General features: G+C 47.9%; 1 protein-coding gene across 4 annotated transcripts in view; it reads right to left on the bottom strand.

The window, feature by feature from the left end:
• BOC (BOC cell adhesion associated, oncogene regulated) overlaps positions 1–28,000 on the bottom strand; it is an 80,030-nt gene that overhangs the window by 20,658 nt on the left and 31,372 nt on the right. For 3 of the 4 annotated variants that reach the window (XM_075000047.1, XM_075000067.1, XM_075000058.1), the window contains exons 2-4: positions 13,925–14,081; positions 12,405–12,683; positions 244–390 (exon numbers count right to left, since the gene is read on the bottom strand). In XM_075000047.1, coding sequence (XP_074856148.1) covers positions 244–390; positions 12,405–12,683; positions 13,925–14,009 — 511 coding nt within the window. In that variant the 5' untranslated portion in view covers positions 14,010–14,081. The remainder of the gene's footprint in view (positions 1–243; positions 391–12,404; positions 12,684–13,924; positions 14,082–28,000) is intronic. The other variant, XM_075000076.1, reaches the window with a different exon arrangement.

Below are 28,000 nucleotides of genomic sequence, written 5' to 3'. Positions count from 1 at the left end.
TCACAGGTAGGTTTTTTGTTTCTCGTGGAGGTGCACATTCACACACGCCTCAGAGTCCATAAAAAAAAAACTCTTCCACACATGGAGGAAAAGATTAATGGGAACATTGCTGGGAGATCTAGCGGGAAAGGCGGACAGAGCCAGCAGATATAGAGATGTGATGGAGTTCCCTGGGACAGACACACACTGGTCAGCAAACAGAGAAGAGAGACCCCATCCTCTTTCTCCCTGAACACAGCTCACCTCTGGAGGCCTCCAGCCACTCTTGTTTCACACTGTAGCGCACCTGGGCTTTGGGGTGGCTTTCGGGCAGGTCACATGCAATCACCGCTGTGTTCCCTTCATCCACTTCAATCACATGCTGGCCATCAAATTTGAAATCTTTGAGGTCTGTTAAGAGCACAGCAACCATCAGTCTTAGCACAGGGGTGGGAAATTCAAGAGCTAATTAAAACACACACACACATGCACACACACACACACACACACACACTCTGTAACGTGAGGCACATTAAATATGAATACTTTTACTTCAGACAGATTCCAAAACTGGACTGAAGCACACAATAGGGAACAAGGCAGTGCAGATAATTATCATGGGGCCCTTCCATCAAAGAACGTTTCAAACACCGAATCAGCTTCATGGGCAGGCCTTCAGTTCCCACACATGTGGGATTTGGTCACTCACTGCACAAAGCTTGTTTTGCTCTGGATCTTGTTCTTGGTGTGAAGATGATCCACTTCCTGTTGTCTGAATTTTACCACCTCAAGCTTGGAGTCAGGACTCATTTGTGTGTGGTCTTGGCAACAGAGACTACTGGAGGAGTGCCCTCAGTGATGGGTGGAACTGGACTGATCCCAGAAGAACACTGCTTCTTTCTAACACCTAATCACTCCCAAAAGGGCTTATTACGAAACTTGCTGAATAAACTGCTCCTGAGCTATGTAAGATGATCAGAATCGCATTCCTTAAAGGTAACTTACTGAGCAACTGCAAATGGAGATTCAAAAGGTGCTGTTTCAAAAACATAGCTAACGTATCTAGAAACTACCATGGCCATTGGGAGCTGAGCCTGTGCTGACAGGGCTCAAAGACTGGGTAATACAGAAGAGAGGGTTATATCACGACCCAAACCGGATAGACAGTGATGGGTAGATGACACCTCCTTCCTGGAAGCTGGGAGGAAGGCCTTGAGCTAGAAAATGGGGACAATGATGTACCCCCACAATGAAGGTTGTGAGGAGTAATTCATGAATTGTCGGTGAGGTATTTTGAGAGATTCTGACAGAAGATGCCGGAAATGGGAAAATATTTGCTGCCCAGGGCTTCCTTCAGTGGATTCAGTTCTGCTCTTATTCGTGCACTCTCTGCACCTCCTGACACCACCATGAACTTTCCAGGGTGTATCTGAGGGGCAGAATTGCACAACTGTGAAAGACTTCAACTGGGCTGCCTCTTACCTCACATGTCACCAGTGACAATGCCACCTCTGCACAGATGGTATGCGCCAAATCAGGGGTGGGAGTGGGGCACAGCTTGCTTAGCTGATACCAGGGAAAGGCAAAGCAGGATCAAGTAAGAAGATCACTAGGGATAATACTTTGTAGACCTAAACTAACTGTTCAGCCCCTGGACATTATGGAGACGAATACTATGGAGACGAATACTATGCATCCGCCCTTGCTATGCATCCCAAACAAATGGATTAGACAGAGGAAAACATAGGAGTAGCTAGATAGATTCGACAGATTTAAAAAGCTTTGCGTGTAGAGTGGGAAAGAGATGCTATTTCAATTCACAGACTTGAAAGACTGGAGCTGGAAGCAAATGGAGAAGAATTAACATGGAACAGGAAGGAAAAAGTCATTTTCGGAGTCCATTGCTGTGACCACAGCCACCACTTCAAACTCGCCCATTGCCTGAATATTAAGCAGCTCCGCACAGGGAGTTCTTGATCCAGTCAAATGCTCAAGAGCCGCAGGCTGGTTTACCACTAGATTATTACAGTGTCCTCAGGTTCTCCCCACCCCAGTTCGTTTGGGGAGATGCTGGGCAGGGTGTGTGTGTGGTGGGGGGTGGGTGATACCATAGAAATGGAAGGGAATCACTGGTCTCTAAATAGAACTATACACACAAAGATAAAAATGAGTTTTAAAGATCCCAGAGAGGGAAAAGGCTCCAGAGACTGCCTAAGAACCGCAATCTGGCCAGATTCTTTTGTTTAATCAACATGATGCCCTGAATTCACACCACATTCCTAAGGGCTTTTTTAAAAAAAAAGCCACAGAGGGTTCCTCTAAGACAGAATGAGAATAGCAGACCAGGAGGGACAGATCATGTTTCTTAAGGGAAGGCATTTGACGTGACACCTTCCATGTGCTTGCCTGCTGGTACATTTGAGAAACCCATTAGGAGAATGTTTTGACAGAACTAGTCACGGCTCCCCACTCCCTCATCAGCCCAGTCCTCCACCTTCCTCCTCCCCTGCTGCCTACATTCCTCCAGCTGCACTTCTCAACCAGCTCCTCAAGTGGCAAAGAGTTAGCGGCCGTAAGGGTTAGCATTGCAGTGGCTCTCAGCAAGCTTTTATGAGCTGACTGACCCTCTCTCATCAGAGCCTGCTTCTGTGCCCGCCTGCAAGGCCTGCCCCTCCTGGAAAAGCCTTGTGACCTTGGAGAGACACCAGCCAGGCCATTACCGCACCATGGAAATGTCTCTGTAACAGGACCGTAGAGCTCAGAGTTTGTATGAACCCTCTAGTCTCTGCTCCCATTGGGGGCAGGGATGAAGGGCAGAACAGTTTCTCTGTCTGTTTTTTAAATATGACTCAGAACAGATACGAAGGGGAAATGGCCTGAGTCAGGTGGCAATTCAGGTCTATGCCAGCCACTCAGAAGCTGAGAGAAGCAATATAGCTGCACTTATCCCAGTCCCAGATTGGTGGTGCATGTACAGTCACATGCACAATGTCAAAGATCAGAAGACAAACCAGAATAAATCCTGGAGACCAACCCCACTCCCCAGTGCACCTGCTCCTGTATGTGCATTATAAAATATAGTAGCCTGGGAAGCCAGTGCAACTCAACTCACATCGCAGGGCAGCGCATCGAGTGGCACGCAAACTAAGTTTGGGACTCATCCGGTTTGCACGTGTTTTAAATGAAGTTCTAATGACCCTGCCTCCTGACAGCAGTTTTGATCAGCCTTTGCAGATGAAACCAATCCATGTTTAGTAAGCATGCTCCGGCCAACTGCAGGTAAAACGAGAACATGGCTCTTCCAGTAAATGTTTGCAAGTCCTTCCAGTGCCCTGCTAAGCTAGCTCACAGGAATGTTAGGAGACAGGAACATTTATTTCAGAGATTTGGTTGCAGCACCTGCTGTGGGGTGAGGCTGTGTCTTTGCACGGGGGTCCTAGGTCACACAGTCAGTAGCACTGTGGCTTGAGAACCCTGCATCTTCAGCATCTTGCAACAATATGCCAGGACATTCCTAGGTGCTAGAACTAAGGATGCAGGTGGTGCTGCAGCACCCTCTGGCTTGCAGCTTGCTCCACTGTAGGGCTCTTTCAGTTGGGTTCAATGGCTCTCAGCGCACACACCTCCAGCCCCTCCCCCGCATGGCATTTCAACAATACTTAAAAGTTGCATCTTCCATAGCGTGACCTAGCACTGACACACCTCTGCTGAGTGGCACCGCACTACATTGACAGAACCAGTCACCACTCCCCGCTCCCTCACGAGCCCAGCTCCTCCCTGATGTCTGCCTTCCTCCAGCTGCACTTCTCAACCAGCTCCTCGAGTGGCAGAGAGTTAGTGGCCGTAAGGGTTAGCGTTGCAATGGCTCTTGGCAAGTTTTCATGACCCTCTCTCATCAGAGCCTCCTTCCGTGCCCCCCCCGCAAGGCCTGCCCCCTCCTGGAAAATCCTAGCGCCCTCAGACAGGCACCAGCTAGACCATGACCGCACAATGGAAATGTCTCTGTAGCAAGACCTTAGGGCTCACAGGGTTTGCACTGAAACAAGACTACATTGACTCTTCCAAGCATAACGTCACAGCAATGCAGTATGACCTATGCCACCACGACATCGTGCAGCAGTTGCCAACATCACAAACACACTTATTTTGTCCCCTGGAACCATTACAAATCCATGCCCCTTTCAGCCTCAGCAACTCAAGAGAGCAAGCAACCGAGGGGCTCACGGATTGCAGACTACACATGACCTTCCCTTGGCAGACTGGGAGTGTGGAAAAATGTGTTTTCGTTCTCTGCGATTTAAACCAGCTCTCCAACAGCAAAGACAACTCTGGCTCCAAGGTTCTCCCACCCACCGTCCTGGAAAAGTGACATGCAATGTCTCAAAACAGGCTCTCTGATTAAAGCAAGATTCTTTTTACAATTTCAAATAAAAACCAGCTCCCTTGGCAATGTGCTGGAAAACCACCCCAAATGTGAAACCGGTCGGCTGTCAGGCACGTTGTTGGAAGGCAGGTCTAGTGCCCACAGTTGAGAAGTGGGGGGAAGGGATCGGAGGTGGGGGAGAGGGTTGAAAAGAGAAAGAGGCTTAGCAATGTCATAAAAATGATTTGCAGCGAGCACGTTAAAGACGTCAGGAATTTCTTGGCATGGCTCAATTAAAAATAATAATAAGAGAAGCAGGAATAAGAGCGAACAGAGATGTGATTAATCCTTTAAGTCAAGCGAAGGAGGAGAGCCATGTTTCCAGTGAGTATTAAAGCCAGATGAATCTTAACACGCAGCACATTCTGTTCCTCTGATAATGCATGTTAGCCTTGGGGAGGGGAAGGGTGCTGGCTGTTTTTTCCCTCAGCTATTTGATCAAGGGGTAAAACAATAAGAGACACTGAAACGGGAGGGGGTGGAGAAGTGGAGAGACTCAGAAGTCTGCCTGCCCATATCACACATACTTCTCTGATCAACAGCATATAAACGAGCATCAGGAAAATTAATGTGCACCCTGGTGGTCTGAATTAACCAAGGCCAAATTAGGATCTTGGAGCCAAGGCATTGGCTCCAGTAGTGCTGGCAGGGATTTACATGAACAGAGAGCTCCAGAAGAGGAGAGAGAGGCCTAGGAGCCAGTGAGCTTGGAGAAAGAACAGACCGACACCTCAGATGATGAGCAGCCCACCAGGAAACACTGTTCTCCATCTCCTAAAGAACTATGAGGAGATTTCTGCAATGAGAGAGTGCAGCAGACACTGAGCTGGGTGTAGGGAGGGGAATGATGATTCTGAGGATAACCAAGAGATCTCAGAGTTGGGACTCCTGGGTTTGCTGGTTGCTTGTGCCACCCACACTGCGTACGGCCTTCGATGCGACACTTTGCTTTTTCATGCTTCGTTTGCCCTCATGGGTAAAGCAAGGCTAATATCCCCCTGCCGCCTGGGTGGGGTGCAGAGTCACAGGCTGGGGAGATGGCAAGTGTCAGTGGGGCACTCCACCCACAGACCTCTAATAGTGCCACCCTGTGACGTCAAAGCAGCTACTCTCCCTGTCTAGAGAAGAGGGTATCCCACCGCCCCCTCCCTCCCTGCAGGGGGTGCCAACTGGGAGCTGTGGATAAGGCCGTGGGTAGGAGTAAAGAGAGAGCCAAGAGCAGTGATGAGGAGGTGATGGACAGCCTGGGGAGGCAGAGAAAGGAAAGAGGCACAGAGAGAGGAAGAGGAGGGAAAGATAATGAATGTAAAGCACAGAACAGGGACATACCAATTATCAGTCATTCAAAACGTGTAAAGGCAGATTATTCCCCAAAACGACCATCCCCCACAAATAACGCATTTGCAAACGGCTTCTCCTCAGGCCCAGGGAGTTCAAACTGCCACCCCCAGGGGCATGTGTTTGCCTGTGTGCACTCACCACCACCACACCCCCCCCCCACACACACAGAGGTGGTGTGGTGGTTTCTGGGCTGAGGTGCTGCTGCAAAGATACCTCCAATAGCTGATCCAATGAGGTTGTGACGTGAGCTGGAGAGGCCCCAAGGACTGGCACAGCGAGGAACTCTGAGACCAGCAGAAGCTGCGGAAGACAGCTTCTCCCCCACACTCACTGACCAGCCGTGTTTGGACCTGCACCTCACCACCAGCCAGCTGCTCCCGCCTCGCCAGCAGCCCTAGCCGAAACCTTATGCTATACCCTACCACTGCTCTAGTCCCCGCCCCGCTCTGTCTGGGACCTTAACCTTAAATCTCACTGGGGAGCTGCGATGTGCTGATTCATCAGTGTCTGCGAGGGGCTCTGAGAGGGGGCACTGGGGACAGCTGTACTGAAAGCAAAACAGGAGCTGTGCTCATTCTCGTTCAGATGGGCTGTGGGCAGAGACAGCAAGCCAGGCTCCGGGCAGGCGTGCAAAAGTGCCCGCCAGCGCAGCGATGGGCAGGGAGAAGAATCATCCTCAGACATGTAGGCAAGCCCTGGTCTGGAGGAACTAAGGCCCTTGGGTACTCCAGCAAAGGGGGGCCAGGTGAGTGCTGGGGCTTGACAGACCAGACACAAGTGGGAGGCCATGCGGAACGAAAAAGTATGAGCCACAGGGGTTCTGACCGCCTTCGCCTCAGGGCTGGAGAAGGGGCCTCTGAAAATGGGAAATGGCTGAAGCTGAAGCTCCTCCAGCACAAAGTGGGGGGTAGTTATTCCTCACTAATCCCCATGGGCTTAGAGTGCTCCGCCTGCATGAAGCCACATCCCCGTGGCTGGCCTCTTCCCTGTGAGACATAACAGATGCACCCCTCTCAGAGTGCCATGATGAGACACACACACGATCCCGTTTGTCCCCCCGCTCCTTCAGGCAAGTCTGGCCTCTCACAGTCACCCCCTGCCTCACGCATCTGTGGTCAGACTCACAGGCCCTCGTAGAACGGCTCCTCCTGAGTGCACCCCTCATTGTCTGCGAGCATCCCATCACCTCCTCGTACCCACCCCCTCCTCGTTACAAGCTTGGCTCCTTGCCACATCGCAACCAACATGCCACATCTCCACGGCAGACGCCTCTCCCTTCTGGCAACAGACTCAGGAAACACCACCTGTGTTTTTATTCCCTCCCCCTCATGCCATCCCAGCCTTGTAGCCAGAGGCCCTTGGTGGAGTCAAGGCCAGCAAGCAAACGCTTTTCCAAGATAGAGATGAAGTTTCCCCTCATTTGCGTCAGGGGAGTCATCAGCTGAGAGGCCCAGGCAGAAGGAAAATGAATGGGCTTCTCCTTAGAAGACAGCTGCAAATTCCTACAGGATCCCAAACAGGGCCCAGAGCAGGGGTCACTGCCCAACGGCACTTTGCAACAACACCAGGCTTGCTCCCAAGTGCCTAGGCAATGCTCAGGGCTGCTCTACCACCTTCATTTCCAGAAGCTGAAAGGGCATGAAGGGATGACCCTCTCTGGTTCTAAAGCATTTCTAACAGGCAGAATTCCAAAAATGCACCTCTCTGTCTCCTCTTCTCTTGCAACCAGGAGATTGAAAACGAGAAAACTCCGTTTAGTATATTCTTGCCCTCACACAAGTGCTTGTCCAGGGGAAGCGAGAGGGAAAAATTATTCATCAGTTCCTAAGATGGTAAGAAAAGGGGTGCAAGCAGCAAAGTAACTTAGCATCAGTGCTCCTTCTAAGGGGAGTGTTTGTGCAGCTGCCCAGGAGAGATTCAGGTGCTGCCCAGCTGATCAGCAGAATGCCCACAGCCAGAAGCATGTGGTTCTACAGGGGGTGCACATCTACACATGCCTTGGCACACACAAAATTTAGAAGCCCAGGATGTTAAAAATGAGAGGGAACCCTGCTCAGCAGGCGCTGATCTGGCATTCAATAGGCATGGAAGTGCTACTAGGCTCCATTTGGTAGTCAGTAGGGGATTAAACTCATCCTGGCATGAGTAGGTACAACTCCAGTAGAAATCCTCACTAGTTTACACCAGTTCTGTATTTGACTTTGGATTAGTGGCCTTTCCTGCTACATTCTCTGCATCAGTCTTTCTGCGTAAGTTACACTACTGTGTGCCCACTGAATAGCACACGTTCCGTCACTTTGCCACCTCCCACCCCGCACTCTCAGCCAGAAAAGCAGATTTGCGTTCAAGCAGGAAAGCGATCCCATTGGCTTCTGCTGGGCAGCTGGCATGCTTAAAGTTCAAGACGTGCTTAAAGTCTTCGGCTGGAGAGGGGTTGTGAATACCAATCTTCCAGCTTTCACCAAGGTTGTCCTCCCTCTGAAAGAGTCCCGGGGGTTCACAGCCACTTAGTGAACCTCAGCCTTAGGAGACTGCTAGAAAAAGGGGCATGGAAGGAGAGTGTGATGGCAAAGAGAATCACCAGACGATACGCATCTGCCCAGCGCTCTGCAATACATATTCGTCCCATTCCATCCTGCAGCCCCTGTGACTCTGCCTTGCCCCATTCAGACTGCCCTGGATGCCACTCGCTCTCAACATAAGGGCTAAGACACGGAACAGCCCAAAGGACTAGGAATGGGACATGGGCCCTTTCTCGATGTCCTATTCCAACACAATGTAGGCTGGAAGCGATCATGGTCATGAACACCTGTTCTGTGCACTGGACTGGGGTTTGTGTTTACATGTGTGGGTGGGGAGGGTCACTCCAGTTCCAACAAGTTACCCTTTTAGCACCCCACCTGCATACACCCCAGAAAGCTTCTGCACCGTGCCTAAAGACCTGAGGTGAACTCTGTACAAATGATCCTTGTCCTGTTGCTTTAAGAGCTCCACCTCTATTCCCTTCGCAAATCTCTCCCTCCCTGAGGGCTACAAAATTACAGCCAAGTTTATCTCTACTGGGAGAACTAACTGCTAGTCTCAACCAGTCACTGAGTCATCCTAATCAGAGATCAGCTCAGGCGTGCCAACCAGCCACACATCCTGACCAGACATGCAATGCTCCTAGCTTATCTCACTCATGTCCCACCCCCAGTTCTATCTTCTTCATCTGCAGCTCTTCCCAAGGTGGGATCTCCTCCCAGGCTCCCCAGCTTCTCTCTGTCCACTCTCGTGGCTCCTTCTGCCCACAGACAGCAGGGATCATGGTGGGAACATCCCACTTATCCACGTGCCAAGATAAGATCATCAGAAGAGCCAGTATCATGTCTTCCAAGAGCGGCCAACACCAGTTGCTCTATCCAGCAGAGATAACAGCAGCTTCCCTGCCAGGCGCTGAAACTCGATGGCATGGGCAGAAGACACGAGTTCTCAGAAGACAAGCCATGCAGCGCAGAAGGCCCCACGATGGGTTACTGTCGCTCCCTTATTTAATCCACCTTTCTCCATCAATGGCACTGATGACCACCTCCCTAATGGTGGCACAAAACTCTGGCTGTCCTGCACCCTACCTGATCCTTCTAGCTCCTATCAGTGGCAAGACACTAGTGGGATGGGACGGTCTCACTCATCTCCCTACCTGATCTCTACACCTCATGTCAAGCCTTGTAAATGCTGCTGTTATTCGGTCGCACCGGCACACCCACGCTAAATGGAAGCCCCAGGCATAACGACTCACCCACGTACTCCCTGGCTTGGTGGAAGTGAAGGCAGGGATGAGTTATACATGGGCCTGAATCAACATCGCACCAACTGCTGGGGTGTTGCTACAGCACTGGATGTGGAGACAGCTGGGCTCTGTCTAAGGGAGGATGGTGGGTCCCTCCTGCACACTAGCAGCTGGATCACAGCCTCTGCAAAAAGATGCCTGTCTCCTCTCAGTCACCAGAGTCGGTGGGGGAAGGCAGCACCCAGGTAGACTGAACAATGGTAGCTTTGTCCAAGCAACGATATTTAAGAGAGGCCTGAAAGCAAACAACCCTACTAAAGAGCGTTCGTGCACTGGTCTCCTTGTCCCTCCTAAATGCAAACCATGCCCTTGGTAATCCCATCCACCTCCCAGCTCCTCTCTTGGGTCAGCCCACCAGCAGAACACAGCCCCCATTCTGCTCTGGAATGCACTCGCCGAAACTTAATCTAAGTGCAAAGCCCCGGCCAAATCCCCCGATGGCTTCAGCCCAACAACAGCCCCCTCCCACCCAGCCTCTGAGAGCAAGAGCTGCTGTTCCACTTCACTCTGCCTCTCTTCTTTCTCCCCAGCCCGGCCTAAACATTTCACTTCTGATTAATGTCTTGATGACAAGCCAATAGCTCTTGGCTTCCACACAAAGCCAGCCCCCTTTTTGCACAAACAACTTCTCTCCTTCAATTTCTTAGACAGATCCCCTTCCCCAACTCCCTCCCTGTCTCCTCCCAGGCTCCACTGAGGGGGTTTGTGAGGAAGCTCTGTGGTAGCTTTTGATCCCCCACCTCCTCAGTGTCAGGGTCTCAGGAAGACCATGTCCCCACCTAAATACAAAGAGAGGAACACTTGAGGGGTAGGGATGGCTTCATGGGGTCAGCTGGGGCATCTTCCCTGCCCAGGATGTACCCCAAATGACATGCGCTCTCCCCAGCAAGATGCACTCTTTGAACTCAACGTAGAGCCCAGCCTGCAGCAAGAACCCTGTTCCCATCTGAGATGTGCCCCCATCACATTGACCAGACTTGTGGTGGGTTTTCCATCCCTGACCATTTTTTAAAATCAAGCTTCGAAATTTCCTCTAAAAGATCCACTGGAGGAATTAGACTGGGGTGTGGGATGGGGAGGGGAGTTCTCTGGCCTGTGTTATGCAGGAGATTGGGCGAAATGATGGTGCATGCAAGCACAACCCTTCTCTGCATAATACAATAGCTCCCCTCTGAGCCTTCCTCTCACCAGCACGGAATAGAGGCAAGCCAAAGGCCTCTCGTCAGTGCCTCTCAACATTTGTTGGGGCAGAACTGGTTAGTTGCCTCTCTCCCAGAATCACAGAATCATGGGGTGGAAGGGACATCAGGAGCTCATCTAGTCCAGCCCCCTGCCCAAAGCAGGATCAACCCTAATTAAATCATCCCAGTCAGGACTTTGTCAAGCCAGGACTAAAAAACCTCCAAGGATGAAGGTTCCACCACCTCCCTAGGCAACACATTCCAGTGCTTCACCACCCTCCTGGTGAAATAGTTTTTCCTAATATCCAACCTACAACTCCTCCTCTGTAACATAAGACCATTACTCCTTGTTCTGCCATCCATCACCACCAAGAACAGCCTCTCTCCATCCTCTTTAGAGCCCCCTGCCTCCCCTCTCCTCCATCACTACTGAGAACAGCTGCTATCCCGCCTCGATCCTTCTTTACCCCTCCTTCTGTGCGGGATCTTAGCACTTCCACATGGCATCAGGAAGGCCAGCTTCTGAGAGCTTTAAAGCAACAGGAATTAAGAGAAACCTTCGTGGTGACCAACCTCATCACTGGTCTGTGCTGCAGCTGGGACAGTCACAGTGCTAGGAATTGAACTGGGGACCTCCTGGTGAAAAAGCAGGGCAACTGCAGCTTGATTTAACAGACTTCTCCTCTGTGGAGCCAGTACACATCACACACACACAGTAGGGGAGATTCAGGTAGTGAGGTGGCTTGCAATGTCCTGTAACAAAGTAGCCCACAACTGTACTCACCCTGGGGCTGCAGGATGGAGAGAGAGATTTCAGGAGGCTTCTTTCTTTCCTTCAATTTTTTTTCGATTCAATCTCAACCAAAAAGTCAGATGCTGTAAAGACACTTAGGTGCCATAGAATGGAGGTTCTCCACTTTTCTTTCTGAGGGCCTCCCACCCCATATACTATAAAAATTCCACCTGTGCTTCTGTGAAGAATTTTCTACACATATAAGCCAGGGACAGTGTCAGGGGCCAGAGAACAGGGGAATAGCCTGAGTCCCATACCACAGGGCCCCATGCAAAGCCATATTGCTCAAACTTCAGCTTTCACCCTAGGTGGCAGGGCTCAGGGCTTCAGACTATGTGGCAGGGTTCAGCTTTCTCCATGTACCCCAGCAAGTACAGGTGGCCCTGCATAGTGGTTCCTCTGAAACCTTGCAGCCCCCTAAGGGTCCTGGAGCCCTCCTTGAGAGACACTGCTTTAGAAGAGCCACAGAGTGGTACCGTGAGACACATCAAGAGAACTAGGCAGATAGAGAAGTATAAAACCCGCTCACTCTGTCTCAAGCGAAGATGTGGGTAAAGGTAAATATTACGTTGAAACTCTTGAAGAGTTACCTTTAGAAGGGACCGTGGTAGGGGCTTGCCATCGATCAGGGACAAGGATCGCTGCATCAATGATGCTACAAAACAGCCCAGGCCAAGAGACTATTCCATAAGCCTGAATTCAGGCTGGGGGGTCCCTCATGGACACCATGGAATCTGCCTGCCACACTATCTCAGAGGCTGACAGACCGTCCCCCGCCCACCCCCCGCCCCCAGAGGCCCAATCCATGACAGGGAACAAAGGCAGAGTAGGGAAGAGCAGAAGACAAAAGCTACTCACTGGCTAACGTCACTGTGGCTGGGACGCTGGCAACAACTCCCTCAGGTACGCGAGCGATGCACTGGTACCGGCCCACCGTGTGATTATTGAGAGCCATGATGAGGAGCTTCCCCAGCTCAATGTGGATCCCCAGTGCCTCATCCGATCCTGTCAGCTCCTTCCCATTCAGCCTCCAGGTAACGTTGACTTTCAGGGGCTCTACCACACACCCCAGGCTCACTAAGCCACCGTACTTTTGGACGGTGGAAGCCGGTTGGACGGTGACCTGAAGAGATTCACCTGTGTGGTGGGGGCAAGGACAAGACACCCACATGAGCAGATGGAGGAGCAGAGGGAGATCACCACCACCAGCCCACTACACTCCCCGTGTCTCCTCATGCGGAGCAGTCCTGGGAACCCTGCAATGACTACGTCTCAAGTAGAGAGAGAGGTCCAAGCTGGTAAGCCCAGCTCTGGGTTTTGAAGGCCTCAAAGCTTAAGCATGTGTTTGGATGCCAGGGTTTCGTCCAGTGTAAAGCTGGGGCCTTGAAGTTTGATCTCAAAGCCTCTGGGTTATTCAGCCTTCTGGTTCAGACCTGCCCCCGCCCCCGGTCTCTGGTGACTACGGAGGCTGCTGCAGTGCCTGGGAATAAGATGGAGAAGCTCTTTTGCTTAGGGGTAACGTACCATTTGAAAAACCTGAACTCTCAGAGAGCTGCTTAGCTTCCAGGAGACGGATGGAGAGGAGCTGGATGTTCCAAGTGGGCAGGAGGCAATCTAGGCTTGTCAGGCCTTTGGAGCAATGGCAAATTAAAGCCTGTCCCAGCGCCGAGCCAGAGTCACCAAAATTTTGCCTGCTCATGAAACACGCTGTCCCATCCAGACAGCCACTCACCCTGGCTCAGCTAGACACGCAACTACTGATTCCTCTCCTGGGCTCAGAGGAGGCGTGAGCTCTGGACGGTGTACTGAACCCCATGGCTTGTCTCCTTTTGGCTGGGATCCTATGCTGGCAGTAAATGGTCAGGCAGCAGCAATCTGGTGCACACTGTGCATTTCGGCAAGTGCCAAACTGGAGCCCCCAGATCTTAACCCTCCCCTGCTGGGGGACAGGTTCCAGAAGGAAACGCAGGCCAGAGCTCTCACTTCTCACACAACTTCTTGAGTGCCGGAGACCCTCCCCAGCCCCTGACATGTTTCTCCACTGCCAGTGGCCATCAAGGAAAGGCAACGGAAATGGCTATCTGGACGGGGATTACTATAATCACTCCAAAAGGGGGATGGATTGTTGGCCATAGGCTGGTCCAGGTGAGCGGAAGGGGGACCCCTTTCAGATGTGTGTGTTGTCCATCAGAATAATGAAGCAACAGGGCCAATGACAACCCCTGCAGTGTGTGTATGTACGTACATGTGAAGGGAGAATGTCCGTTTAGGATGGGCCGATTACTTAGAGATGGAAGTAAGGTCCATTCCTTAGAGACATTAAGGGGTCTGCAGTTATTTCAAAGCAGAGTATCACAAGAGTAAGGAGTAAAACTCACCCAAGTTAGCAAAGCAACCAGCAGCTGCTAGGATCAGGCAGGCAACAGTAGACATTGGTCTCTTCCTTCCCAGGGTCATTGTCATCCTGTGCAGCACAACCTGGGGCAGAAGGACCCAGATGGGGCTCCCATAAGCTGCCACAAGGTCTGTGGCTTCCTGTGGATAACAAGAGTGAGATGATCAAACACGATTCCCAGATGTTTTTTCCTTCCCCGGTTTCTGTACAGGAGAGTCCACAGCACTGGTGATCGCTGAGGCTGCAGGCCAGAGCAGGTGGACAGAGTGCGTGTGCGCGGCCTCCTCCTCCAACTCCCCACCGTGGGAAGTGGGGGATATTTACTGTAGGCTCCTCTTGTTTCACTGCCGTCGTACAGGAGGAACTGTGCAAGCCAATGCCCTGAGCAGCTCCAATACCATCTAATCTCCCTACAGGAGCAGTAGTGGCGTAAGGGTATTTAGTTCTCCAGCACTTTCCTCCCCAAAGGCATCACTCACAGGAAGTGCTGCACAAACACTAATAAAGCATCACAAAAGCCCTTGCCATCGTCACCATTGCTTCTTACAGAGAGGCTTTGACACAGGGAGATTAAGGGTATAATTTTCAGGGGTTCACCAAACCTCATCAGCTGCCCTCGACTCTAATAGCACATGTCCAGCACTTCGGCAAACCCGGCCCTCAGTGACCTGCCCAAAGGGGGAACATCTACCCACCACAAACACCCCAGGTCAAATTACACCCACTGACCGCTGTACTAGGCGAAAAGCTGCACAAGGGTCTCTCGTTCAGGAGCCCAGCGAACTCTACAGGTAAGTGCTGCTTGCCTGCCAAAGGCGCTTGCCTGCCCCCGGGCTGTAGTTACAAGACAGCATTTTGGTTTAAATTAGGGGTGTGCAAAGTGGGGGGGTGGACTCCCTGTGGGGGGGGTGAAATTTCATGAGGGGGCGCAGCACAATCAGCTGCTGGATCTCAGGCTCATCCACCTCATTAAAATGCTGAAATATCTGACTGGTTTTGTGTGTGTGTACCAATTAATAAAGGTTTTACATTCTACCTCCCTCTTTTTTTGCATGTGCTGAAAGTTCCACCCCCCCCAGTGAACAAACCTGAAATTTCTGTCAGTTTGGATTACATTAGACAGGTTGGGGGGGGGGGGGGCTGCTAATGGCAGGTATGAAAAGTGGGGGCTCATGTAAAAAGTTTGCTCACCCCTGGTTTAAATTCTGGGGGGGGGCAGGGGGGAAAATCAGCAAATGGGCTCTGCAAGCACACACACGCTCTTTGGAAATGGCATTTATCCCAGGCTAAGCTGAGAAGTGGTTGTGTCATCCCTGGATTTATGTCTCCAGCTCCGCACCCCCTCCCCCCTCGCTGCACAGTTCAGGTTTGAAGGAATCCAACCGTGAAAGGAGAACAGTTGGGCCAAACAGCACAGTGTGCCAGCTAGGTTCGCATCCCTGCAAACTTTACGCCGTTTGGATTCAGAACATCCCAGCACTGTCTGCAAGAGCCACAAACTTCCGCAACTCTTGTAATGTGCTCGGTCGGAGTTTGGAACGAGCCCCCAAACAGCAATCCATGTAGGGTGGCTCCAAGTTCTGCTGCCCACAGCAGACTACCCTGCTCTGCTCAGAGAAATCTTAAATGGCTAATCAGGAGCATCCACAACCAAAGGCCAAGGATCTAAGGAAAAGAGATTATTATGTGGTGACGCCTGTCAAGGTTTTGAGCACCCTCTAGCAGTAGTGCTGATTGTAGCATGTCTTAGTGCAGGAAATTGCCAGTGAGACTGTGCAGCTTAGATGCATTAGATACTGGCACTAGCTGGCTGGTCCCCTTGTTTGTAGGGTCTGAGGAGAAGCCAAAGACGGACAAGACCACGACGACCAACAAAGGAGCTGATTAGTACCGAAGAAAAGGATGTTTTTTGCCACGAACAGAGCCATGCTCTCAGCTGGCAAACTGCTACTGGCATCCTTCTGGCGCTGGGTGCTATCTAAGCTAGGCTTTTACACCACAGTCATCACTCCTGCAGCCTATGCAGAGCTTAGCACTGGGGTGTCCCACCAGTTCTGAAGCAGTAGCTAATATAGCAGGGGTGGGCAAGATACGGCCCACAGCCTGAATCTAAACTGCCAAGCCTTTTGATCCAACCCCCATGGCCTGCCCCTATGGTTGCAGAGGAGAGAGAGCTTTTGGTCATGCCCCTGCCCACAGTAAAAGCTATCAGCTCCTATTGGCTGGAAAATGGCCAATAGGAGCTGAGAGAGTCTACCTGAGGTGGCAGCAGTGCAGCACAATTTCTCAGCTCCCATTGGCTGGACCAGAGCAGACACCCCCCCACCTCTCTCCTGCACCTCAGTCGCCTACCCCTAAGCTCCCTTCTGCAGCCACCTTTCATCCCAGACCCTTTATCCCTTCCATAGGAAAGTGCGGCCCTTGATCACTTACCAAAATCTTGGAGTGGTTCCCCATCAAAAATTACTCCCCACCCATGCACTACAGTGTCTTCACTATAGTGGCTACTGCTATAGCAAACTGGTCACATTATTCTGAAAATAGATTTATTGTTTGAACCAACTAGCCACACTCCACAGGTTGTGGCTAGCGGCTAACGTGGCTAGTGGCTAACATGTCGGACACCACAGGCTCAGCAATGCCTCCACCACAGTCCTTTTTCATGTTCATTTCAATTAAAGGGAAAAGAAAAGAAAAATTATATCACAAATACTTTGGGCATGAGGCCTGGCATCATCAGATCGCTCAGAGAGAGTGGTATTACAGGCCAAGAAATGCTGTGTGAATATTTGCATAGACCATGCTTGGGAGGAGGAGGCTAGCAAGTGGCTGAGGGATGAGGCTGAAGGTATCCTTCAGGCAAGCCAAAAGAAAGGCCTTTTCTGCAGCTCTTGCTATCCATGAATTCATCCCCTAAAAGCTAATCCAGGCTTCCTCCCTCCAGTTCAGGCAATCATAAATAAATACACAGCAAATGGAATATGTGGATGCCTTCCAAATGGTTGAGTTCCATGCACAGTTGACACCCTTTCTCAATTCCCATCTTAAACGATTGCACATCATTGAGACGTACTGTTAAACGACTGACCCATTTCACCTCAGAGTGTCTGCTTTTCCAACAGTGAGCAAAGTGACAGTGTGTCGTGTGGTACGGGGTCATGCAGAATTAATTTGGTGTATAAATATATTGGGCCTGATTCTCATTTTCTCTGTGTTTCCTTTTTGTCAGTCCAGTAGTATGAGGGCATCCTTAAAGTAGCTGTAAATATAATACATTTATATTGAAAACAATTTAAACCCCCTTTTAGGCTCATTTACAAATACCAGATTTTGTCAAGGAGGCTTGGCATAAATGAGAATCAGCCCCCTTACTTATCAGTATCTATGTAACAACATGCTCAGTTTGTCTGTCCCACACTGTCCTCTTTAGCAGTGTTTCTCCATGACCTGTCTGTGGTCCAGCACCTGTCCCTGACACCTCTCTGACAGTTTCAGAAGGCAACAAGCCAGAGGTATCAGAAAGGTAGAGAAGCACTGCTCCACACAGAATACACTGCCAGATCATCTACTTCACCTTGCCCTCAAGTTGCTCATGGCAGACGTAAACCACAAAAATGGCCATACGCAGCATGGCCGACAGCCATCATCCAAAGAATGCTGGAAGAGGTGGGGCTGAGTGCAGTCAGCCCTTGGTGCCGCCCATACCAGGGATCTCCACCTCCCTACCGCCCCCAGCCCTCGGAGCTGCACAGAGCATTGCTCCACCAGCAATCCAAAGGAGCCAGGGACTCTGGTGGCCACTGCTGCCAAAGTAACACTGACAGCCAAGCACTCCAGGCTCCTTTGAGGCTCAAGTCCCCAGTGCAAGTGCCCACTCCCCTGGCCCCTCCCTGCCACAGGCAGGCCTGGCCATACTGAGTTAGACCAAAGGTCCATCTAGCCCAGTATCCCGTCTTCCAGGTATCCCAGAGGGAATAAGTAGAACAAGTGATCCATCCCCCGCCACTTATTCCCAGCTTCTGGCAAACAGAGGCTACAGACACTTTCCCTACCCATCCTGGCTAATAACTATCAATGGATCTAAGCTCCATGAATTTATCTATTTCTTTTTCTGAACACCGCTATTAGTCTTGACCTTTCCAACAACCTCTGGCAATGAGTTCCACAGGTTGACTGTGTGCTGTGTGAAGAAACTTCTTCTGGCTTCTTTGAAACCTGTCACCTATTATTTCATTTGATGACCCCTAGTTCTTGTGTTACAAGGCGTAAATAAAACTTTCCAAACCTATTTGCTCTACACCAGTCATGATTTTATAGACCTCTTTAATTCTCTTCTCTTAGCCACCTCTTTTCCAAGATGTCTCAGTCTTATTATTATTAATAAGACTTATTATTACTAATTACTAATTATTACTAACAATTATTATTATTAATCTCTCCTCATATGGCAGCCATCTCATATCTAGAAATGATATATCATATGATATTATCAAATGATAATCTCTCCTCGTATGGCAGCTATCTCATATCTAGAAATGATCTAGAAAATGAGGTAAGCAGTGAGGTGGCAAAGTTTGCAGATGACACCAAGTTGTTCAGGACAGTCAAAACCAAAACAGATTGTGAAGAACTACAAAAAGATCTCAGCAAACTGAGTGATTGGGCAGCAAAATGGCAAATGAAATTTAATGTGGGTAAGTGTAAGGTAATGCATGTTGGAAAAAATAACCCAAATTACACGTACTACATGATGGGGTCAAATTTAGCTACGACAGATCAGGAAAGGGATCTTGGAGTTATAGTGGATAGTTCTCTGAAGACATCCACGCAGTGTGCAGCGGCAGTTAGTAAAGCAAATAGGATGTTAGGAATTATTAAAAAAGGGATCGATAATAAGACAAAAGATATCATACTTCCCCTATATAAAACTATGGTACGCCCACATCTTGAGTACTGCGTGCAGATGTGGTCTCCTCACCTCAAAAAAGATATATTGGCATTAGAAAAGGTTCAGAAAAGGGCGACTAAGATGATTAGGGCCTTGGAACGGGTCCCATATGGGGAGAGGCTAGAGAGACTGGGACTTTTCAGTTTGGAAAAGAGGCGATTGAGGGGCGATATGATAGAGGTATATAAAATCATGAATGGTGTGGAGAAAGTGAATATAGAAAAATTATTTACCTTTTCCCATAATACAAGAACTAGGGGACACCAAATGAAATTGATGGGTAGTAGGTTCAAAACTAATAAAAGGAAATTTTTCTTCACACAGCGCACAGTCAACCTGTGGAACTCCTTGCCCGAGGAGGCTGTGAAGGCCAGGACTCTATTAGGGTTTAAAAAAGAGCTTGATAAATTTTTGCAGGTTAGGTCCATAAATGGCTATTAGCCAGGGATAAAGTATGGTGCCCTAGCCTTCAGAACAAGGGCAGGAGATGGATGGCAGGAGATAAATCACTTGATCATTGTCTTCTGTTCTCCTTCTCTGGGGCACCTGGCATTGGCCACCGTCGGCAGATGGGATGCTGGGCTGGATGGACCTTTGGTCTGACCCAGTATGGCCATTCTTATGTTCTTATGTTCATACTCAATCATTTTTTGCCCTTTTCTGAACCTTGTCAACTATATATCTTTTGACGTGAGACAACCATTTCTGCACACAGTATTCAAGATGTGGGCATACTATGGATTTATATAGAGGCAATATCACATTTTCTGTCTTATCTATCCTCAGTTAATTATTCCCAACATCCCGTTAGGTTTTTTGACTGACACTGCACAGTGAGCAGATGTTTTCAGAGAACTATTCACAATGACACCAAGATCTCTCTATTGAGTGGTAACAACTAATTTACACCCCATCATTTTATATGGGTAGCTGGGATTATGTTTTCCAATGTTCAATACGTTGCATTTGTCAACAGTGAATTTCATCTGGCATTTTGTTGCCCAGTCACCCAGTGAGATCTTTTTAAAGTTCTTTCCAGTTTGTCTGGGACTTAACTATCCTGGGTAATTTTGTATCATGCACATTTTTCCACCTCACTGTTTACCCCTTTTTCCCAGATCTGTTATGAACATGTTGACTAGGACTGGTCCCAGAACAGACTCCTGCAGGACACAGCTATTTACATCTCTCCATTTGGAAAACTGACTATTTACACCTGCCCTTTGTTTTCTGTCTTTTAACTAGGTACTGATTGATGAAAGAACTTTTCCTCTTATGCAATGATGACCTACTTTGCTTAAAAGCCTTTTGTTAGTGACCTTATCAAAGGCTTTCTAAAAAGCTAAATACCCTATATCCACTGGATCACTCATTGTTGACCACCTAAACACACACACTCTCTCTCTCTCTCTCTCTCTCCCCCTCACCACTTACTCTGCTGTTACCCTTTTCACTTCCAGGCTAAACTCAAAGCTTTTTGTCCTAATCTCCAGATCCATACATGAACTAGAGCCTGCCCACCTCAGGGACTACCCCACTACAGCTGTAGCTCCCAAAGAAAACTGCACTCCATAGTGACAATGCAGCCAAAGAGACAAGGTTCAGTCCTTAGCAGCATAGAGATTCTCTTTGTGAGCTATCAAAACAAAAAGCAGTCAAGTAGCACTTTAAAGACTAGCAAAATAGTTTATTAGGTGAGCTTTCGTGGGACAGACCCACTTCTTCAGACCATAGCCAGACCAGAACAGCTCTCTTTGTGAGCTGTGTATGCCTTTCCCAAAGGAGTACAGAGATAAGCTCACCCATAGCTTATAGAGCTAAGGTCTGCATACAGCAAACCTGAGAAAGGAAGGATAATCCAGAAGCACAAAGTATCAATTCCCTGTTCTGACACAGATTTCCTGAGTGGCCTTTGGCAAGTCACTCAGTATCTCTCAGCCCCATTTCCCCATCTGGAGGTAAGGGCACCCCCTATCTCAGAGTGGCATTGTGAAGATAAATGCAATACAGTCTGTGAGACACCCAGCTACGACAGTAGTGGGGCCCCATGAGAACCTGCACAGAATAGGTAATTGAAGCAGATGAAAAAGGCAAAAGAAAAGAGGGGGGGGTTAGAGAAAAAGAGACAGCCAGCCTCAGACTGGGGAGAGACTGAAAGGATCTAATTAAATCATGTGTAATAAGCTGATACATGCAATATGATACCACACAGTGATAGTGCTTTGCAGATCCTGCAGAGAGAGATGGTAAAGTCATTCTCTAGTAATGAATGCATCATAAAGAGAATATAAGACCTAATACCATCAGACATGGGAAGCTTGCACAAATTACTAGCTAGAAAATATTGACTTTATTTCCCATTCCTCTTATCCCTTCAACAGCCCAGGAGTAACAACTGGCCCAGAGACGACTCCTGCCAAGAACAGTACCTATTCACCCATGCAATTGTAGTACTGTAAACCATTAATTATTTGCTTAAGATGCGTCTACACTAGCAAAATGAATATACTTCTGTCAGTAAATGCAAACAACATTGCTGCTGTACTGGCGCTAAACTTGTACTGTAGGCTGATCTAAGGTGGGGCTATCTTCAAACTTGCTCAGAGCACACGAGTAAAAATGTATAATATATGGGAGGTGGTAGATACTGATACAGATACACACACTCTCTCAGGGATGTCCTCTTTTTTGAAAGTTCAAATATGGTAACCCTAGTGTAGAGGGGGCATTTTTATTAGTATGCTCTGAAGAAGTTTGAAGATTATGTGGCCAGTCACAGCTGTGGAGCAATGCTTGGGGAAGGGCAGCACACCTATCCAGAGAGATATTGCTGCTTCCAGGGAAGCACATGGAGCCAGGCAGAGAGACCGCTAGCCCTGCCAAGTGGACTTTTACCAGCCTGGGTCGGTGATGCTGTGCTGACCGAAGCTGTCAGAGTTCCTTTTCAGCCAGGTGTTCCAGTCGAAAACCAGACGCCGAGCAACCCCACCCACAACTGGAGCCAGACTGTCAAAGGCACTCAGCTCCCAGGGCATCAAATGAAAATTCTGACCCTAAAGGGGTTGCAGTAACAAAGGCAAGACTTTTAGGTAAGCAGTTTTCTACCTCAGTGGCATTCCTGTCACCACCTCGCCTTTCTCTGTATCCGGGAAGAAAGGCACAGAATGCAGCAGCGCCATCTGAAATGTCCCCATCTCCCAGCTAGATTTCTGTTGCCTGCCCAGTACGTGTTCCCCTGGCCTTGGGAGCTGGCAGGATTACAGTACCATGGCAACAATCTCCATCGTTCTAGCCAGTTGTTTAGTGGGATGTCTCGCTCAAAGATGTCTCTAGCTTCCCCTTCTTCCCTGAAGGCAGGTACGCTGAGAAGCACCCTTTTTCTCTCATCAAGATGCGAGCTCTACACTATCAAAACCTCACACTTGCCAACTGTTCTGGAAAAGAAAGGGTTAAAGTCATTGAAGAGTGGGGGGGGGAGGGGGGACGGACGGACGACTTTGACAGTTTACAAAAAAAACTCTCTCTCTTTTTTAATTATTTCCTGTCAGGTTAAAATAACAGTTTCCTGTCAGTGCGGTGAAGGTACCAAGTCCCTTTCAGACAGTCCAGTAAATCAAAGAACTGGGTCATTAGCATAGTGCGATTAACAAGGGCTGCATCAGATGTGTGGAGTGAAAAAGCTGTCAGCCTAGTTCCCTGCCACACACACAGCAGGAGGGGGTGGAGTGGATGGGGGCAGGAGGGCAAGAGAGAATGGGGGGGTGGGGAGGAGTAAGAAAATGGGAGACAGAAAGAGAGAGATGGGAGGAGGAGATGGAGCCAGAGCGAGCACGCTCTGCATTAAACACAGGCAGCACCAGAAGTGTTTGCTGATTAGAAGCTGAAGGTTTTACGGAGGAAATGCTGCCCACAGACCTAGGCCTCCTCCTGCTTAACGAGGGCCAGCCAAACAATTCTTGTTACTACTACACTGCCTGTAATTTATGAGGGTTCCAAATGGACAACAGCCCCTTTCTACTGTTGGGCAACTTGGGGAGGGGGGAAGGGTGTGTGAGGAACGAAAGATGAAAAAGCCCAAACAGACAGGGAAGAAGATTGCTGAAAGCCAGGAGAGCGTACTCCATCTCTGGGCAACCCTCCCTCCCCACATCTCTTGGGCTACGGACTGGATTACCATAGGCTGGCCTTGTAGTGCCTCAGGTTCTGTTCCCTTGCCATTGACTCAGTGACCTTAGTCAAGGGATTACACTAGTCTGTGCCTCAGTTTCCTCATCTCATGATGTAGGGATACCATCAGCCTGTCGAAGTGCCTTTAGTTCTGAGGAGGAAAAGTGCAACAGCGCTGTTGTATTACTGTTATTTTTTAAAATTACTTACTGATCTCCCTATATCCCCCCAGCACAACATGAGCTGAGAAAAGGGCTAGCACAACGCTAAACCATCTCTCACTGGCCTATAGTGGTATAAGCACCAGATATAAGACAATGTTTAACCTCTTAGCCAAAAGATAGTCCTTATATAGTACTTTTCTTCTGTAGACCTAAAACCACTCTATAAAAAAGATCAGCGTTATCCCCATTTTAAAGATGGAAAAACTGAGACCCGGAGACAGGAAGTGTATTGCCCAAGGTCGCACAGCAAACAAGTGGCAAAGCTGGAAACAGCTTTGCTGGCTGCCTTCTAAGCCCATGCCTATCCACTACTAGGCCATGTAAGTTTGAAACTGAAGTATAATTAGGAAGTAAGTTAAGCACTTGTTCTCCCACTAGAGAGTCCAAATAAGATTAACTATAGAGCATGACATTGTTGGGGGAATCACAATGTTAGTTACATTCACTCTCCAGAAGAAAATTTCACACATGGGATAGTTGTGGTGGTGAGAAAAGATTTAACCATAGCTCTACTATCTGTGGACTCTGTTTAGGGAGAACTTAGATCAGGCAGGGAAACTGACTGGTATATCTAAAGTCCTAGACAAATATTTCTATTACAGTTTTTATTAACTTTCAAATACTGCATCTTAATGCATATCCATATAGAGATAATTAAGACTGTGCTTTCACCTTAACTTTGGCATTCTCTGACTTTGCAATGCTTAACTCCACGACCTTTTGTTAATGTCATTTTTGTATGGAATTTGCAAGTTTTGTTTTGTTTTTACTTACAACAATTTTTTTTTTTTTTTTTAGGAGAAAGGACAGGAAGGAAAAAAAGAAAAGAGGATCAAGTCTCTAAAACTTTATGGCTCTTGCTGGCTGTTTCTGAGATCAGAATCTGGCCCAATGATCTCAGTCAAGGAGACACAGTAGCAGCATAGAAATGCCAGATCAAACTCATCCTCAGAACTGACACCGTTAAAAACATGCTGAACATAAACTAGGGTGAGCACAGCATCACTGTTTTTCAACACAACATGTTGGCATCGAAAGTGGTAGTTCATATGTGAGAGGGGGAGGTAGCAGAGGTCTTTAAAGGGAGGGACCAGAAAGAGGCAAAAGTACCCAGCAGAAAGAATGAAGTAGGCCAACAATGGAAAATAAACCACACACCTGAAGCAGAACTGTTCATGCAAACAGAACCAAACCAAATCATAGAATGCTAGGACTAGAAGGGACCTTGAGACATCATTGAGTCCAGCCCCCTACCCTCATGGCAGGACCAAGTACTGTCTAGACCATGGGTGTCCAACCTTTTGGCTTGCCTGGGCCACATTGAATGAAGAGGAATTGTCTTAGGCCACATATAAAATATATAATATAGTTAATGTATATAAATCACATAATAATGTTAAAAGTTTACAATCTTGTGGGGCCGCATTACTAGCTGTCCAGGGCCGCACGGGTTGGACACGCCTGGTCTAGACCACCCCTGATAGACACTTATCTAACCTGTTCTGAAATATCTCCAGCGATGGAGATTCCACAACCTCCCCAGGCAATTTATTCCAGTGTTTGACCACCCTGACAGCTAGGAACTTTTTCCTAATGTCCAGCCTAAACCTCCCTTGCTGCAGTTTAAGCCCATTGCTTCTTGTTCTATCCTCAGAGGCCAAGAAGAAGTTTTCTCCCTCCTCCTTGTGACACCCTTTTAGATACTTGAAAACCGCTATCATGTTCCCCCTTTATCTTTTTTCCAAACTAAACAAAATGTCCACTCGATCCACTCTGACTTTTTAGAGGACTGTTGCTATCAAGGGCAGGAGAACATATCTAAACCCCTGCCTACCCACATGATAAAAGAAGGTAGCATCTACCAGCAGAATCAGTTGGGTTTGGGTGATCTCCTGGGTATAACAAGATGATGGATGATAGGAGAGTTTAAGATGCTATTCCCTACTCTGAGCTCTTGCCCGCTAAATCACTTTACGTACTGGTTGTCCAGCCCAGGGAGAATCAAGTCCGTAGTGCCTGAAATGGGAAAAGGAATTAGGGAGCCTCTCACAAACCTGATCCTTCCCATTCTCTCTTTTGCTCACTTCTGTCATTTTCTCTCTTTTCACTGGGACCCAGACATTGTCACCCTGAAGCTTGGAAAAACACACACAGCTCCCAATTCTGCAGCACTCTCCTTTAATCCAGAACAACCTCCACCCCTACTTCAATGAGCACAGGAGCATTCCCATGCAGCTACTACAGAAAGTGCAATCAAGAAGTGGCCATCAGTTTTGTAAGACCAGGTTAAAAATGATAAGTAATTGCTATTTTGGAATAATTGTTATATACTCGAGGACCTATTCAGCATTCCTTACTTAGGTAAGTTCCCAGTGAAAATAATCGAGGTTCACCCATGATTGTTTTAAAATGTTGGCCACATTTTTGAAAAACAGCCACTAATTTTAGGTTGTTCAGGCTGTTCCAACTGAAATAAGTAGGGTTTGATTTTCAGATATACGTGGTGTGCTAGGTAATCAGTGAAGTCAGTGACAAAAGTAGAAGTCAGGGAGGGTGATGGACACACTGCATGCACCTCTCCAAGTCAAGATGTACATGCCTCAAAGTTGAACAATCAAAAACCCATCTGTAGGGTGCTCTCAGCCAATTGTACTTTGTATTAACAGAGTGAATTGTATTAACATCTGGAACTTCTGGCTTGCAGTAAAACCAAAATAGGCTGCCACTGAAATTTAAATGTCAACTAATGTATCCATGAACTTTTACAAAATAAAATGTAGACACAAAAGCTATTTGCCAGTGTTCTTTGACTCCTAAACCTACTAGGTTTTGAAAAAAATAATCTTGTTGAAAGAGAGCCACTTAATTACTTAGAGAAAAGACACAATTTGAAGCCAATAAAACCAGTGTTCAAAATTCAGCAGCTCATGTGATTCACATAACACATTTTAATTTACCACCATCTCCATTCTTTACCAGTTATTGTCTATGCTATGCAATTTGTTTTATAGATATGCACATTGATAGCATATTTTAACTCCATACAGATATATTACTTCCACATGGACTTTGCAACTGCATGAATTATTTGTATTATGATAATTCATTGGTGTTCCAGTCATGGACCAGAACCACAGTAAGCTAGGATTTATGCTAACACAAGAACAGATGGCCCTTGTCCTTTACATCCATTCTGAAGACAATCTAGGAATCCAACCCTGCAAAGGCTTAGACACATGTTGAACTTTAAAACATACAATTATAGTTATTACTTTGCATGCGCTGAAGGATATGCTTGTGTTGCCTCCACAGGATATGAGTCTAAACGCTACTTAAACTGAATTAAACAAACATCAAGAAAATATTTAAAAGGAGAGATTACTTGATTTACATGTAAGGCAGGCTCTATTGTCATATGTTATGAATGTCACCCGAGCTCAGCATAAAGAAATACAATGGAAGAGGAAATGACAATTAAGGGGACATTTTACCTATATCTGTGTTGGTAAGAGATCCCAGCTGGAGAGTATAAGAGGCAGAGGTGGAAGTTAGAGGCCCAACTTCTATTGGTTTTTAATAGGAATTGGGCCCCTACAGAATCTACATCTCCAGTATTTAGAAGTATCCAGTAAGTGACTGCACATGTAAGACATCCCAGGCCAGTAGTTCTAGGAACATGATGGGTATTAAGCTAGACCAGGATTTCTCATACTTCATTGTGCCACAACTCCCTTCTAACAACAAAAATTACTGCAAAACCTCAGGAGTGGGTGTCTGAGCTTGCTCAAGCCCTCCTGTACCAACAGGCAGGGGAGGGTGCCTGTAACCCGAGCCACTCCCTCCGCCGCCCCAAATTGGGGCTGAAGACATTGGGTTTCAGCTTCAGCCCTGGGCAGTGAGACTTGGAATGTGGTCTCAGGCAACAAGAAGTCTAAGCCATCGCTGGTGACCCCAGTAAAATGAGGTTATGATCCACTTCAGGGTCCTGACCCATAGTTTAACAACCAATGAACTAGATAAAATGGTCACACTTTAGACGTTTCTATTAGTTTACCACTTATATTAATATTCTTCTCGGAGGGGCATAGCTAGCGCCACAAAAAGTGGTTGCCACTGACCTCAGGAGTAGATTCAGGTCACTTTATGATTAGGAAAATTCTTTCAAACAAGTAAAAACTTTCAGATTTCAGAACCATTAAGTGTGACCACTGCTCTGACAAATATAATTTAGTACAGAACTATTATTAAAAGCACTGCGAACAATTCTGGTATTCCTGTCCTGTAACTAGCAAATTTAGGGGAAAAAAAAAAGTGTCTAGCTTTTTAGCTGAAGCATGCTAAACAGTAATAAGTATCCAACTAATTGCAGTGGGTTAGTTATAGATTGGCACTTTCCAAAAAGAAAGAAAAAGGAATCTACTTACTTTGAGCAAAAAAAAAAACCCATTCTTCACTAGCAAATAAAATGGATAGGTAAAGAACTGATAATCACTGCTATAAACCAGGGATTCTCTGTGGTGAGGAGGGGCATGAGGTTATTACACGCAGGGTCATGGGCTGTCAATCTCCACCCCAAACCCAGCTTTGTCTCCATCACTTATAATGCAGTTAAATATAAATACAAGAAATGGTTTCATTTACTGGTGGGGGGGCGGGTGTCGCACTCAGAAGCTTGTGCTGGGAAAGGAGACACCAGTACAAAAGTTTGGGAACCACTGTA

The sequence above is a fragment of the Carettochelys insculpta genome, chromosome 1, assembly GCF_033958435.1.
Source record: "Carettochelys insculpta isolate YL-2023 chromosome 1, ASM3395843v1, whole genome shotgun sequence".
Taxonomy (NCBI): Eukaryota; Metazoa; Chordata; order Testudines; family Carettochelyidae; genus Carettochelys; species Carettochelys insculpta.
Note: the sequence above shows the minus strand (reverse complement) of the source record. Positions and strands in the feature narration are given on the sequence as shown.